Consider the following 16,038-nt stretch of genomic DNA (forward strand, 5'->3'; position numbering starts at 1 on the left):
TTTTTTTTTAATTAAATTAAATCGTTTTCTAATTGTATTCGACATAATGTGTTATACTCATCCAGAGTCTTTAGTTTAGGCTTAAGGTAGGGTTATCAAATTTATCCCGATAAGGCGGTAATTAATTTTAAAAAAATTATCACGTTAAAATATTTAATGCAGTTAATGCATGCGCTGGACGACCTACTCACGAATTGACGCGCTCAATCTGTAATGGTGCCGTTTTACCTATATAGAGAGATAAAAGGCAGCGTAAAATGAGTAGAGTGAATTTTGGCACCCTTTGAAGCTTTTTTTTAATTGCTAAAGCCTTACAATCTTCCTACGATTAGAAATATCATGGGAAGCAATGTGGGGAAGCAAGGTAGCAATTGATCTTTTTCTTAACACCTTATGTTGTTTCCCAACGCAGAGAAGATATATCAATTGGTAGCACTACGCACAGTCATGGTTCCACTTCCCATCATGCATTTAGGCATGGCTACAATTTCATTTACTGAAAGCTCAACAAATACACTAGATGGCAATATTTAGTCACAATATACAAAGTCACAAGTCTTTCTATCTGTGGATCCCTCTCACTGAAAGAATGCTAATAATGTAAATGCCATCTTGAGGATTTATTGTCATAATAAACAAATACAGTACTTATGTACTGTATGTTGAAAGTATATATTCGTCCGCGTTTTATTCATGTTTTTCTTAATGCATTGCCAAAATGTACTTTATTTGATCGGGAAAAATTATCGGGAATGATTGGAATTGACTCGGGAGCAAAAAAAAGCAATCAGATCGGGAAATATCGGGATCGGCAGATACTCAAACTAAAACGATCGGGATTGGATCGGGAGCAAAAAAACATGATCGGAACAACTCTATTTACAACATTTCTGTTAGGTCTAAACTCACTTTTGTAATTAATTAAAGACCCAGAAAAGGACGGGAGAAGGATCAGACCAGGAACGGAGATATGCTGACGGCCGTCAGGAGAAAGGTTGATGCGAGTGGCTCACAACAAGCTTATCTGCCTTTCCCCTGAGGAGCGCAGACTTTTATTGACAAAGTGAGAAAGTTTCAACATACATGTGTGAGTTTCACATCTTGAGAAATAGCTGTTATCTTGAGAAAAGAATGCGGGCAGTTATTTGTCTTGTCTCATTGTGTTGAAACTTTATGGTCAGCAATAGAAATCTAAAACAGGAAATCTGCCCCTCTGGGTCATGCTGGCATCTGTCCTTCAGTTGAATGTGACCTTCCGCGACACATTCTTTCTTTTGTAAGGCCTTAAGACTGTTAAATAAGACTGTAGTTAAAACTATTAGTTTTAAACACACATTATTAACCTTAGCACACAAAAGCATTAAAGCACATCTTACAATTTCTCACAGTTTAATTAACGTTAATAGTAGAAAACACAAACAGAAGGACACTTCTGTCTAAGCAGCTTCCTACTCGAGTGTTGCAGGTTATTAAGTTCACACAGTTTAATGTTATGCTAACTCTAATGCAGGTTGGACTTTCAGAAACAAAATTAGTCGTGTGCTTCACACCTCCATAACATTGGCGTATTTTTAAAATACTTACAGTGGCTGCTGCTGGCTGAAAAAAATTTTCTAATATCCCTAGTCTTTGAAGGAGGCGGCATGTTGTCGACATGTATTTCTGTTGGGGCCATGTGAGTGTGAGCATGCGTGTGTGTGTCGGGGGTGGGTCAAGCCATCACTCATCAGCCGTGTGTTTGAGGGGGAAAAATGGACAGGCGCATTCAGCAAGTGAAAAGGGGTTGTTTGAACATAATGAAAATTCACTTAATAACGGTAGGGTCCATTCTTTCTTTACAACATGGGAAGACAATCTAAATTACCTGTATAACTGAACTCATTATAACAATTTGAGCATCTTGAAAGGTTGGTAGTGTTATGTCCCTACAGTCCCTATGCAAACCTGCGCCCTTGGTTGAAGCACTAGTTTTAACTTTCAGTGCCATTCACGATGATCTACTACCAATCATCCATCTGCTGATAATTCAAATGAGTTTATCACTAGTAGTCGTCCAATCCATTTAAATTGACTGCGTTAATTAGCTGCCAACCCTTCCACTTCAAATACAAATAGATTGGACGTCTAGTGCCGTCAATGGCTGTCAGTGAGTTAAAAATCAACAAAAAAGAGGAAAATAAATATTCACTATACAGTACATTTTTATCTCATATGATGCTCTTCTCTTGGCAGTCACAATTTTGTAGGGGAGACCTCCAATCCATTTGAACTGGAATGACTGCCAGAAAAACAAAAAAAGTCCTCCCACTATCTTCCTCCCTGCATTTAATTACACTGCCTCCAATTGGTCCCGACTTCTGAAGCCTTTAGCCAATGAGGGCCCTCCTCCCTGTATGTGGGGGTGTGTGTGTGTGTGTGTGTGTATGTGTGTGAGTACCTGTTGTTTGTTGATGAAGACGGGCGGACCCGGTTTAAAACCTGATTCAGGTCCCTGCGAGGGCCAGTTTGTCTTGAGGACGCCGAGCATCACACAAAGGCTCTTGGTGTTCCGCAAGAGTCCATCTCGGACCTCTGTTAACACTCGTCGCCAAGGCAACTACAGGTGAGACGTTTTGACTCTTGTGCTGGTTCAAAGCACTTTTTTTCTAAAATTTTTTATTTTCCTCCAGGAGCAAAGACGAGTCATGGCTGGCCCGAGGAGGAGCGCCGGCTTCGCCGCCCTGCTGGTTGCCGGCACGCTCGCCGCCGTTGTCATCGTGATGCCAAGTGAGTTGACTATGGCGACAAGTCACTCAGAATCTCAAAAATGGAGCCAGTCTGTTTATTAAATATATGTTGATATTTTATTTATTGAAACATTTTTCAAAAATATATCAAGGTCAGGGTTACTTTTGTCAAGTTCTTGTTTTAGAATAAACTAAAAGACGTAGTAAAAAAAGAAAATAATAATAATATTGAAAAAAAATACAAATATATATTTAAAATTAAAAGTTAAAATAGACCCCTCAAAAAGTATTCTTTTATTTTATGTAATAAGACATATATATATATATATATATATATATATACACACACACACACATACACATATTAGGGCTTCAGCTATCGATTTTTTTATTAGTCGATTAATCGATGAAGTATTTAGTTCGAATAATCGAGTAATCGGATAAGGACCATAAAAAATTAAAATACGTGAGCTGAGCCTCAAATGGTATAAAAGAATAAATGAATGAGGATCCATGTACAAAAAAGAACAATTGACTAACTTACATAGCAAAAGTCTGCTAGCTTAAATGCTATAAAATTCTTTTTTTTTTTTTTTTTTTTTTTTTACAATGCTCTTAACAAATGGTTCAGACACATATTCCCACAAAAAGGGCTAAATATACCTATAAATTAAAATACGAATGCATTAAAAAAAAAATTTAAAAAAACTTTAGCACATACAAAAACTAGTTGAGGTTGGTCTTAACAGAGAGCAGCAGGATTCAGCCATGTGAAATGAGGCAGACTAGAGAGCAGTGTATCCACCCAAATCAATAAAGCTAAATGCAAACACTTTCAAAACAAACGATTACAACGCCACTTTAATTAAACGAATACTCGAAGCAGCAAAATTTAATTCGAATCTTTATTTCTAATCGAATACTCGAGTTAATCGATTAATCGTTGCAGCACTTATATATATATATATATATATATATTATATATATATATATATATATATTATATATATATATATATATGAGTGTTTTTATTTTATTTAAAAAAAAAAAAAAAAAAAAAAAAGGTTTTTCAACAATACCCATATAAGTATATATGATATAACAGATTTTAAATATCATGAAATAAAAAACATAAAATTTCCAAGGGAAAATAAGCGCTTTTTAAAAATACATGTATTTACTATTCATTTGTTATTTTTTCGAATTAGTCCTATTTTGTTTCATTGTCCATGGCAAAATATGCGTAAGCCACATTTAAATAATTTTGATGATTTTTTAAAAAATCATTATTTCATATATATTACATATTTATATGAAATAGGAGTAGCGAAGCTTTTGAAAAATATCTGAGGCAGTAGTGTTAAAATATTCTTTCAATATGAAGAAAAACACATTAATACATTTATGCTGTAAGTTTTCTATTTATATAAAATGCTTTAGTATTCTGCTTTTATTTTATATAATAACACTTTTAAAATATGTATACACGAGTGTTTTTATGAAAAAAAAAAGTTTTTAAACAATACACACACACGATATAACAGATTTTAAAAATAATGACATAAAAAAACCTGAATAATAATATATGAAGAAAAACATTCATACATGTATACTGTTTTTATTTATATAAAACTATTTTTATGAGTAAATACAATTCAAAAAATCGATCAAAGTATGTACATTTTTAATTATTTTTAATCGCACCCCTAAAAATGGAATGTAGAAGAAAATTTTTCTAATTTAAAAATACCAAAGGCATCATGCGTAGAAATATAATTACTACCATAGAACATATTTTTGCGTAATTTTCCTAAAAAAAAAAAAAAAAAAAAAAGCATCAGTTATTCATTGAAGCAGATGGCTGGCGCGTCACATCTTAATAATCATCATCATGATGACATCCATAATGTTCCATCTGCCTCCGCACACCTGCTTCTACTTTGCTCAAGTAGGAGTTGATTGGCAGCTTTACAAGCTCCGCCCCCTCTTTTTTCTCCCCCTGAGTTTTCGCTTCTGTCGAAAAAAATGACTACCTGTCAACATCACCTCTGACGAGTCTTGCCCGCTTCCAGATGTGCCAGACATTTTTTGCAAGGCTAGTTCACTCCTTGTGTGCCATTGACGGCACTAGATGTCCAATCCATTTTGACTGGGAGTTCATTCGTTGAAATAAATTAGACATGTATCTCAACCAGTTTAAACTTACAGTTATTTGGGATTGGAATTTTTTTAAAACAGCATTTGGTCAAAATCCTGAGCTGGACATTGACTACTAATTTTAATCATTATTTACCGCATGAGATGAAATACGATTAATCACTTAGTCACACATCATCGGATAATGAATTCAAAGTAGTATACACAGTGGTATGAAAAAGTGCCTGAACTTTTTGGAATTTCTCATATTTCTACATAAAATCACCATCAAATGTGAGCTGATCTTTGTCAAAATCACACAGATGAAAAAAGTTTCTTTTTGCTTTAACTAAAACCAACCAAACATTTATAGGTTTCCATATTCTAATGAGGATAGTATGCAAACAATGGCAGAAGGGGGGGAAAATAGGGAAGTGAACCATCACATTTAATATTTTGTGCGACCCCCCCCCCCCTTTGGGAGCAATAACTTCAACCAGACTCTTCCTGTAGCTGCAGATCAGTTTGGCACATTGAACAGGACTAGTCTTGGCCCATTTTTTTTCTACAAAACTGCTGTAGTTCAGTCAGATTCCTGGGATGTCTGCCATGAATCGCTGTCTTTAGGTCATGCCACAGCATCTCAATGAGGTTCAAGTCTGGACTTTGACTTGGCCACTCCAGAACATGTATTTTGTTCTTCTGAAACCATTCTGAAGTTGATTTACTTCTGTTTTTTCTTCTGAAACCATTCTGAAGTTGATTTACTTCTGTTTTGGATCATTGTCTTGTTGCAGCATCCATCCTCTTTTAAGCTTCAACTGACTGACAGACGGCCTCGGGTTTTCATACAGAACTTTTGAATTTATTTTTCCCATTCATGATTGCAAGTTGTCCAGGCCCTGATGTAGCAAAACAGCCCCAAATCATGTTGCTTCCTCCACCATGCTTCACGGTGGGGATGAGGTATTGATGTTGGTGGTGTTCCATTTTTCCTCCACATATGACATTGTGTGTTACTACCAAACAATTACGCTTGGGTTTAATCAGTCCACAAAATACTTTGCCAAAATTTCTGTGGTGTGTCCAAGTGCCTTTTTGCGAACATTAAGTGTGGAGTCATCCCATGAACACCATCCTTGGCCATAGTTTTACATATAGTTGATGTGTGCAGAGATATTATACTGTACCACTGATTTCTGTAAGTCTTTAGCAGACATTCTAGGGTTCTTTTTTACCTATCTGAGTATTCTGTGCTGAACTCTTGGCGTCATCTTTGGTGGACGGCCACTCCTTGGGAGAGAAGCAACAGTGCCAAACTCTCCATGTGTATACAACTTCTCTGACTGTCGATTGATGAACATTTTAGTGATGGTTTGGTATCCTTTCCCAGCTTTATACAAATCAACAACCCTTGATTGCAGATCTTCAGACAGCTCTTTTGACAGAGCCACGATGCACATCAGCCAATGCTTCTCATCAAGACAATTCTTATCAGGTGTGTGTTTTATAGTGGGCAGGACAGCTTTAAACCACTCATCAGTGATTGGCCACACACCTGGCTTTGGTAAAAATTGGTTTCAATTGCTCTCTAAGTCTCATTAGGCAGAGGATTCACTTATTTATTTTTCCCCCTTCTATCATTGTTTGCATGCTATCATTAAAATTTGAAAACCTATACATTTTTGGGTTGTTTTACTTAAAGCAGACGTTTTTTTTTTCATCTGTGTGATTTTGACAAAGATCAGATCACATATGATGCTGATTACAGGCAGAGATTTGAGGAGTTCCAAAAAGTTCAGATACTTTTTCATACCACTTTAGCACACTTTTATTATGAAAGCCAATAGAAAAATGTGTTTTAACTTGCAATACAAATTTATTAATCAAGATTAATCGAATGAGATTAACCACAGTTGATCACATTGTCACACACACAATCCGATCATCACTTAAAAAGTAATATTCCCCACTTTAATTTAAAAGTACTGCTGTATTAAAGAAGTATTGATTTATATTAACTCATTGGCAATGAGTTAATATGCTGTAAAAATTATTTACTGTCCAATCCATTTTGAATGGAAGGTGCGAATGAAGGTTGGACGTCTAGCGCCGTCAAATAGCCAGACTAAAAAACAGTTCTTTCCTTGTGTACAGTGTAAAGCATTAACACCTTTCCCCAGGGACATGAAAGAAAAGCTGAATTCGCTCTTCTCACACAGCGTTTTTAAAGCGCAGCATGGTTCCAGTCTTATAGGCCCACCTATAAAATGTACAAAGCAGCAGCAGCAGTCAGAAAGCCCCGCGGGGGGCGAGCAACCGTTGGCCTATTTCCGTTTCAGCGTGCAAGAGTTTGAGTCATCATCTTTGGTGTCGATGGCACCATCTGTTTGTTGATGTGTTGTAGATGTTTCGTCTGGTTTGTGTTGCAGCTGATGTTTCCGCTGGACCGGTTGCTGGCAAGACTGGAACAAACGGTAAACTTAACTCAATAAACACCCAGTAAGGCATGAAATAATACAAATAATTGAAGGAGTAGTTATGCTCAAGACCACAGTATCTGAGACCAAGACATGTCTGAGACTAGAATTCACAGGAACATAGCCTTTGCTACAGGGCCGCAGAGAAATGATAAATAATTTGTTTATGACGGCAATCTGGTTTGTGCCTCTTGACACATCAATATGTCTGTCTACTCTATTGACTAACCCGAGTAAAGCTTTGTGTACATCGCCCTCTAGTGGTTGGCCGCCATTACTGGGGTGTTTGCGCACCTATGGCAGCCCGGAGTCAGTCAATGTAAACAGTAATGTTAGCTGCTGTTGACTGTGTGCTGCGGGCAGTGACGTCTTTGGACAGCAAGAAGAGGAGCCCACAACCAAGTCCATTCTGGCTAAAAGCTAGCAAAGCGAATGCACTGAAAGCATCATACTTCATGGCGAACCGTATTGCTACAGCCAAGAAACCTTTTAGAATTGGAGAAGAACTCATTATGCCTGCAACCAAGGATATTTTCCGTCAAGTTTTAGGAGATGCCGCTGTTAAAAAAGGTTGATTCATCGTATAGTGAGTTACATCTTCCCTGTACTTAATGTTCGTTTTTAGCTTCTTCATGTTATTTTAAATTTACTTTAATTTTCTGCCACACATTGCCAGTCCGGGAAAAAAAGGCCCATATCACACCGATCTGTGGTGCCAAAAAGGTTGGGGACCACTGGTCTAGACGGCTGAAACTGAGACGAAACCACAACTCTAGACAAAGAGCCGACCGAAGCAAGACCTAAACTGAGTGGAAACCAAGACTTTCAAGAGTCAAGACTGAGATAAACTGAGACTGAGGACAGACCAGAACCTTCAGGGGTAGAGACTGACGCAAAACTTCAAGGAATGAGGAGAGGTCAAGACTTTCAAGAGTCAAGACTCAGACAAAGAGAGACCGACTTTCAGAGCTTTTCTAGATAGCGTCTTTAGCAGTTTAACAAATATATTTGGTGGAACGGTCATCTAACTTTGCTTCCCTGTCAGTGGCAGAAAGCCTCCGGGAGAAGGCGGCGGCGGGGGCGGACCAACGGAGGCTGATCCGCAACCGCAGAAACATCAGTTGGTACAAGCAACACTCAGACTTCTGGAACTGGTACAAGTACTTCACCGATAACGGCAACCAGGAGGCGGTGAGTCAATCGGCAGCGCCTAGGACCTCTATCTGTCCCGTCAACTCCAAGATTTTTTTTTAAAATCGCACCCCTTCAGGTTCAGGAGCTGGACCGCATCTACCTGTCCTACCTCCAGAACAAGAACCGCGCCGAGGGCCGTCGTTCATACAAGGCATACTTGCGCCACCTGGGAGAGATCTACAAGTCGTGCGCCGACTCTGACGACCCCAACTGCGTGGCCTCATACACCAGCAGGCCGAAGCCCGAGCCCCCCAAGCCGGCGCCCCTCAAAAGCTGCGACCCAACCAAGGACCCCTACTGCCTTTACGCAGCCATGAGAGCCGGAAAGAGCCCCTACCTACCACTGGTTCTGCCCGCTGCCCCTGCTCCGCCCCCTGCCCCCGTGAAGTCACCCGCTCCTCTATTTGCACGCTCCGCTGCCCCAGCCAAAGATCCTCAGGCGGGTTACTACTACTATGCACCGTCGGCAGTTTCTTTCCTCTCTAAGGTAAGACATCGCATATTTATTTTACGCTAGTGTTTCACAACCTCCGTTCAAACAAGTTCTGATTTTGGCGCCTCCTGTGGCAGAACCAAGAAAGCAACTCCAAGTGTTTTATTTTTGTTCTCAGGAGCAGAAGGCGGAGCTTCTTCGCATCTGCAATGCCGAAGACGTAGAGTGTCTTCAGTACCACCTGCGAGCCGCCTACGGGTACTCGCCCTCTGCTGGGAGCCCACCGGCGGCGCTAGCCCACCTCGGTTGCGACCCCAAGGTGGACCCGACCTGCAAACCCCAGCCGGTTCGGAAGGCCCCCTCCGGCCTTTACTTGCAGTACCCCACCTGCGACCCCCTCAGGGACCCGTACTGCGCCTATGCCGCCTCCTTAGTGGTGAGTTTGAATAAAATCGCGGTGTGTGTACAATTACGCCTACTCGTATCAAGTGTATGTACCTGCTTACCTTTGTCACGCTAGGCGCCCCGGGCCCCCAACCCTCCGGCACCAGCCGGCCCCGGATCCTGCAACCCCATTTTCGAGGACGGTTGCAACCCGCTGACGGCCACCAAATACGCCACGCCCCCTGAGGCGTACACGCAGAAACAAAGCGAGGAGGCAGCCGCCCTCCGTGCACCCCCTCCCGCAGCCGACCACTACAATGACCCCTACGGCATGTACAGAGACGCGAACAGAGTCACCGACCCTTACGCCGCGTACCGCCAGGCAAGCCCCCCACCTGCTAATGACCATTACGCGATGTTGCGCCGCTTCATGACGCTTGCGCAAAGCGACCCGTACGCACCCCGCGCGGAAGCCACCCCCGAGTCTAACGATCCCTACTCCGCCATGCGAGATGCCACAATGCGACACCGCGCCCCTTCGCCGTTCTCTCCACCTACTTATGAGGAGACCTCCCGGGAGGAGCGCCACCCCCTGGGACCACCCGGTAAAACCAAAGAGGGCTACGACTGCTTTATCGGCTACGACCGCGAGTGCTTCCCGTTGCGACAGTCGGAGCCTCGTTCGGGCGCGCACCGCCGCGTTCCCTACCCTGCCGAGGCCTACGAGCCCCACCTGAAGGCCGACGGCACCCGCGACGGCGTGATGGAGCCGGCTGACCCGCACTGCGACCCCGAATACGACCGTGACTGCCGCTTACGCCGCTTTGAAGCCGAGCAGCTGGAAGCGACGCCGGAACCGCCCCCCGCCGACGACGGGCGGGACCTTTACGAGGCGGAACTCGCCCAGAGCGGTCACGAAGAGCCCCGCGTGTCCAACCAGCCGCCGCCCCCACAGGGGATGCCCAGCCTCCAGGACATACTGCAGCGCTACGGCGACCAGTTCCCCGAGCACGATGACTACCGCAAGAAATAAAGCGCAATGTGCAGACTTGAAAGACAAACACCCTGAAAGCTTCCACCCATTTACAGACGCCAGTCAAAACCAGCATGTATTTGCCACATTTTATCACCGTTTATCAGCTCCGCCCACTCACCCGGAACCAATCATGTCATTTTTTTTTCCCAATTTGAACGTTCCAATAAAAAAACTCTCGAAAGCTCCATATAGTCCTGTTTCTTTTGTTTCCGCGGGAGTTGCGCATTTCCCTCAGAGTGCCATCAGAACTGTGAAATGCAAATTAATCCAGTTTTTTTTTTTGCAGGTCAAATATTCAAGTGTCTAACTATTGTACAAGCTATGTAAACAGGATTTGGTGTAGCAATTGAAAAAAAAAATGAAGAAAAATAATCCTTTTAACGATATAATGACATCGACATGCTTCATTTAGCGGAGTGGAGTGTAGTTCTAATACTCCCATTTATTTTCCTATTCACTTTTTCAGCACACTGCACAACCCACGCACATTGACCGATTTATTGGGGACATATCCATGAACCTTGTGTGATGTTTTTTAATGAAAACAACTAGAGCAAAGATAGGAGAGGGAAGAGATTCAAAGGATCACCTGCATATTGAAAAATATATGGCGGAAAACACAGAACCCTAACCCTGAAAAAGCAGTTTCTGCTCTTGTACCCTTCTTTAAAATAAACTGTATTGTAAGCAAAAAGAACTGTTGTGTTTGATAGACCAATATGTCTATATGCTGCCATAGTAGTTTCATGGCACATTAAGTCCCCGAACTATTTTTAATTTGTCCGTTTTACCCTGGAAACCCCCGTTTACAGACATCGCGGACCGCTTTTGTTTCAACCTAGCCATAAAAAGAAGGTAAGTAATCGTATTTATTAGGGTTGTTCCGATCATGTTTTTTTGCTCCCGATCCGATCGTTTTAGTTTGAGTATCTGCCGATCCCGATATTTACCGATCCGATTGCTTTTTTTTGCTCCCGATTCAATTCCAATCATTCCCGATAATTTTTCCCGATCATATACATTTTGGCAATGCATGAAGAAAAAAATGAATAAAACTCGTACGAATATTTACATTCAACATACAGTACATAAGTACTGTATTTGTTTATTATGACAATAAATCCTCAAGATGGCATATACATTATTAACATTCTTTCTGTGAGAGAGATCCACAGATAGAAAGACTTGTAATTCTTAAAGGATAAATGTGACTTTGTATATTGTGACTAAATATTGCCATCTAGTGTATTTGTTGAGCTTTCAGTAAATGATACTGTAGCCATTTAACTGTTCTGCCCAAATGCATGATGGGAAGTGCAACCATGACTGTGCGTAGTGGCACCAATTGCTATATCTTCTCTGCGTTGGGAAATAACATAGGGTGTTCAGAAAAAGAGTCAAAAGTAGTCAACTACTACTTTTCTTTTTCCCACGATATTTCTAATTGTTGAGAGAGGGATTTTAAGGCTTTAGCCAACTAAAAAAAGGCTCCAAAGACTGCCAAAATTCACTCACTCATTTTACGCTGCCTTTTAGCTCTATATATAGGTAAAACGGCGCCATTATAGATTGAACGCGACAATGCGTGAGTGAATCGTGCAGCGCATGCGTTAATTGCGTTAAATATTTTAACGTGATAAATTTTTTAAAATTAATTACTGCCATTGACGCGATAAATTTGATATATTTGATCATCTTTAGTATTTATTCTTCGAAATGTGTGTCATTTTTAGCTTTGAATCATTAATTGATGTCAAATATTTAGTTTGAAAAGAAAACGACTTTAAAAAATTATTCACTCACATATTTTAAACTTTTAAACAAGTTATGTCACAATGAAAAAAATAGCGTCTGTAAATACGTCACGGATATCTAACTATCGCTTAATTGTAGTTTTTTTCCGTTACTGTCGCCTTTTGCCCACTATTTTAGATGATAAATAATCGATCCAAACAAAGAAAAACTGAAAAAGAAAAAAAAGGTTTAAAAGGGTAAATATTAAGGGTGCAACGATACATGTATTTGTATTGAACCGTTTCGGTACGTGGTGCTCGGTTCGGAACGGAGGCGTACCGAACGAGTTTCTGACGTAATGTAACCCTTAATTTTCGAGGCTGTGAGTCGATCGGGTTACAGTTTCTTTGTGTAGATTATATTTACTCCGTCTTCTCTACTGTAATGAGGACCAACACGGTAGGCCAGTATAACCCAGAAACATCAACGGCGCAACAACATGGCCACCGCGAGAACATGATTATGACACTATCATGGGCATTGATGAATGAATGAAGGAATGTCATTAAGTATCATCCGAAAAATGTTGTCACCAACACTCCATTTGTGTCCAGCTCGGATCTTTTACATATATTCAAAAGTGAGATAATTTGCCGGATGACACAAAAAGACATCTGTCATAAGCATTCATTAATGCTCACGGCAGTGTAATGTCATAATAATTATGATGGTCTTATGACAGTTTTATGGCACCGCTGTCAAATAAAGTGTTACCAAATACCAATTAATGAAACAACTGAAAGAGTAACTGAAGAAATAATTAGCAAGGAACATGAATTTTGATTGTTATTTACATCTGTAGCTCTGCAATGCATGTTAGGAAGCATGTTGGACGACAACAGTGTCGACAGCAGGTGGCAGCAAAGGTTGACTGTCTCCCTCAAGGGAGCAGTGATAGCCAAATGAAGCTTCTTGAAGCAATGTAGCTTTGTAGCCATTGGTTCAAAGCTTCATAGTGGTTCATTTGGTCTTATGACAGTCTTATGATGCCGCTGTCAAATAAAGTCTTACCGGTTAATATATTTTGGTGTAAATGTCCCATGCTGCGGCTTATTGTCCAGTGCGGCTTATCTATGCACAAATGCCGTTTTCATGTCAAATTTGGTGGGTGGCGGCTTATAGTCAGGTGCGCCTTATAGTCCAGAAATTACAGTACTTTTTGGGAGAAGTAATTTGTAACTAACTAATTACTTTTTTAAAGTAGGATTAACACCATTTAATGTAATACTACTATTATTATGTGTATTAAAAACACGAAAAAACAAAAAGTTCACTCCGATATGTATTTAAAACGTTTGTCTGTTGGTGGCAGATGGTAAGCTGGGGGTCACTCAGAGCGGTGCCATTCAATCCTGGACCCACTAACCATGAAAATATAAAATAGTTTCCCAAGATGTGACTCACCACATTTAATCACCAGCACTTTTTGTCCAAAGATGAAATCAGATGTCACCGCCGATTGATATTGATTGATTCTCAGGGTCGAGCGAGTGAGTCACAAAGTCGCTGACTTCCTGTCAACTAATGAGGGGGCGCGATAACTGCGGCGGGAAACGGAAGCCAGCGGGTGTCTCCTTAAGTCCCGCTGTGTTGATGAAACCTGACGACGTGCGTGTGAGTTGCTCGCCCGGTAGGGAGTGACTAGAATGACTTTAATCGAAAAATACACTATGTGAGCTGTCGGCTGAGTTTTAGAGTTTGGACCCGGTTACCACAAAAAAAAAAAAAAAATTGAACCGACAAAAGCTTCGTGAGATATACAGTCCCTGACAAAAGTCTTGGCGCCTATCCATTTTGTAGAAGCAATTGCTAATAACCTGACTTTTAATTGTTCGATTGGTTTCAGAAATGGCTTGTATGAAAGCGAAGACCCTCCCAAATGATGTTGAATGTACAAAAATATATTTGTTTCACTGAAAAAAGATTGATCATTTCATGAAGACATAAAGGTCAAATTTTGGCAAGACAAAAGTTTTGTCGCCTACAGAAAATAGTGTGAAAATTGAACTAAAAATGAACTTCAAATACAAAAATATGTTACATATCATAAGCGAATTAAGTAGTGGTGCTGTGAGATCCGAATTTAATATTTTGTATGACTTCCATGGGATTCCAAGGATTCATACAATTTATTGATGAAGTCATCAGGAACCTCGAAGAAAGCAGTCTTGCATGCCTCCCAGAGTTCATCAACATTCCTGGGTTTCGTCTTCCGTGCTTCCTCTTTCATCCTACCCCAGACATGCTCAATGATGTTCATGTCTGGTGACTGGGCTGGCCAGTCCTGGAGGATCTTGATCTTCTTTGCCTTGAGGAACTTTGAGGTAGAGATTGAAGTATGCGATGGAGCACCATCCTGCTGCAGAATTTGTCCCTTTTTATGGTTAGGAATGTAAAAGGCAGCTAAGATTTGTTGATATTTCTAACTATTTATGTTGCCTTCCACCCTGACCTGGTCAGTTTCAACGAGTTTATTGCTAGTAGCGTCCAATCCGTTTAAATGGAAGGGCTGCCGACCTCCCACTTCAAATGGATTGGACATCTATCACTATCAATAGTAGCCAATTAGCTTTTTTTTTTTTTTTTTTTTTTTTAATAAATATATGTTTCTACCCTCTCACTTCAAATGGATTGGACGTCTATAAATATCAATAGCAGTCAGTGAGTTTTTGTTTTTGTTTTTGAAATCAACTTTGCATTGACTTTGATGGGAATGTTGCCCCTTCCAACATGGCTGCCCTGAGGCCATGTTGGCATGTTGACATGTCAATGTCAATGAATTTATCACTATTAGACGTCAAATCCATTTCAAGTGAAAGGGTGGCAGCGAATGAACGTTCGTCCAACCCTTCCACTTCAAACTAATTGGACATCTATTAGCGTAAATAGCAGCCAATGAGTTACAAAATCAAATTTGTTCTCCCTCAATGCATTGACTGTGATGGGAATGTTGCCCCTTGCAACATGGCTACCCTGAGGCCATTTTTGTAAAGGCCTCAAAAGGCCTTTTAATGCTTCTGCTGTCATTTTCAACAAGTTTGTCGCTAACAACGTCCAATCCATTTGAGGTGGGAGGGTTGGCAACCTCCCACTTCAAACGGATTGGATGTCTATCACCTTCAAAATTAGCTAATGAGCTAAAAAAATTTCCAATTGACTTTGATGGGAATGTTGCCCTTTCGAAACATGGCTGCCCTAAGGGCATTTTTGTAGGGGCTACAAAAGGTCTTTTAATGCCTCTGCTGTCAATTTCAACGAGTTTATCGCTAATAGCGTCCAATCATTTTGAAGTCGGAGGTTGCCAACCCTCCCACTTGAAATGGATTGGACATCAATCACTACCAATAGTAGCCAATTAGCTTTTTATTTATTTATTCAAATCAAATTTGCATTGATTTTGATTGAAATGTTGGCCCTTCCAACATGGCTGCTCTGAGGCCATTTTGGTTGGGGCCACAAAAGGCTATTTTATACTTCTGCCGTCAATGTCAATGAATTTATCACTATTAGATGTCCAATCCATTTCAAGTGAGAGGGTGGCTGTGAATGAATGTTCTTCCAGCCCTTCCACTTCAAACTAATTGGACGTCTATCACCGTAAATAGCAGCCAGTGAGTTACAAAATCAAATTTGTTCTCCCTCAATGCATTGACTGTGATGGGAATGTTGCCCCTTTCAACATGGTTGCCCTGAGGCCGTTTTGGAAGGGGCCATGAAAGGTCTTTTAATGCTTCTGCCGTCAATGTCAGTATCGCTAGTAGCGTCCAATCAGTTTAAATGGGAGGGTTGGCAACCTCCCACTTCAAAACGGTTTGGACGTCTATCACCTTCAAAATTAGTTAATGAGTTAAAAAT

At 40.6% G+C, this 16,038-nt stretch overlaps 1 protein-coding gene across 1 annotated transcript; it reads left to right on the plus strand.

Annotated features, from left to right (window-relative positions):
• The first annotated feature begins 824 nt into the window (after positions 1 to 824).
• On the plus strand, positions 825 to 10,634 carry and1 (actinodin1). The gene is made up of 7 exons (XM_057824455.1): positions 825 to 2,602; positions 2,670 to 2,766; positions 7,295 to 7,339; positions 8,388 to 8,533; positions 8,613 to 9,023; positions 9,148 to 9,405; positions 9,490 to 10,634. The coding sequence occupies exons 2-7, from the start codon at positions 2,685 to 2,687 to the stop codon at positions 10,384 to 10,386; spliced, it is 1,839 nt and encodes a 612-aa protein (XP_057680438.1). The 5' UTR covers positions 825 to 2,602; positions 2,670 to 2,684; the 3' UTR covers positions 10,387 to 10,634.
• Positions 10,635 to 16,038: the final 5,404 nt, after the last annotated feature.

This window comes from Corythoichthys intestinalis, chromosome 20 (assembly GCF_030265065.1).
Source record: "Corythoichthys intestinalis isolate RoL2023-P3 chromosome 20, ASM3026506v1, whole genome shotgun sequence".
NCBI lineage: Eukaryota > Metazoa > Chordata > Actinopteri > Syngnathiformes > Syngnathidae > Corythoichthys > Corythoichthys intestinalis.

Coding starts and splice junctions, on each gene's coding strand:
- and1 (XM_057824455.1), top strand. CDS start 2,685: ATGGCTGGCCCGAGGAGGAGCGCCGGCTTCGCCGCCCTGCTGGTTGCC. Junction 7,340..8,387: donor TGGCAAGACTGGAACAAACG/GTAAACTTAACT, acceptor CTTCCCTGTCAG/TGGCAGAAAGCCTCCGGGAG. Junction 9,406..9,489: donor CCTATGCCGCCTCCTTAGTG/GTGAGTTTGAAT, acceptor TTGTCACGCTAG/GCGCCCCGGGCCCCCAACCC.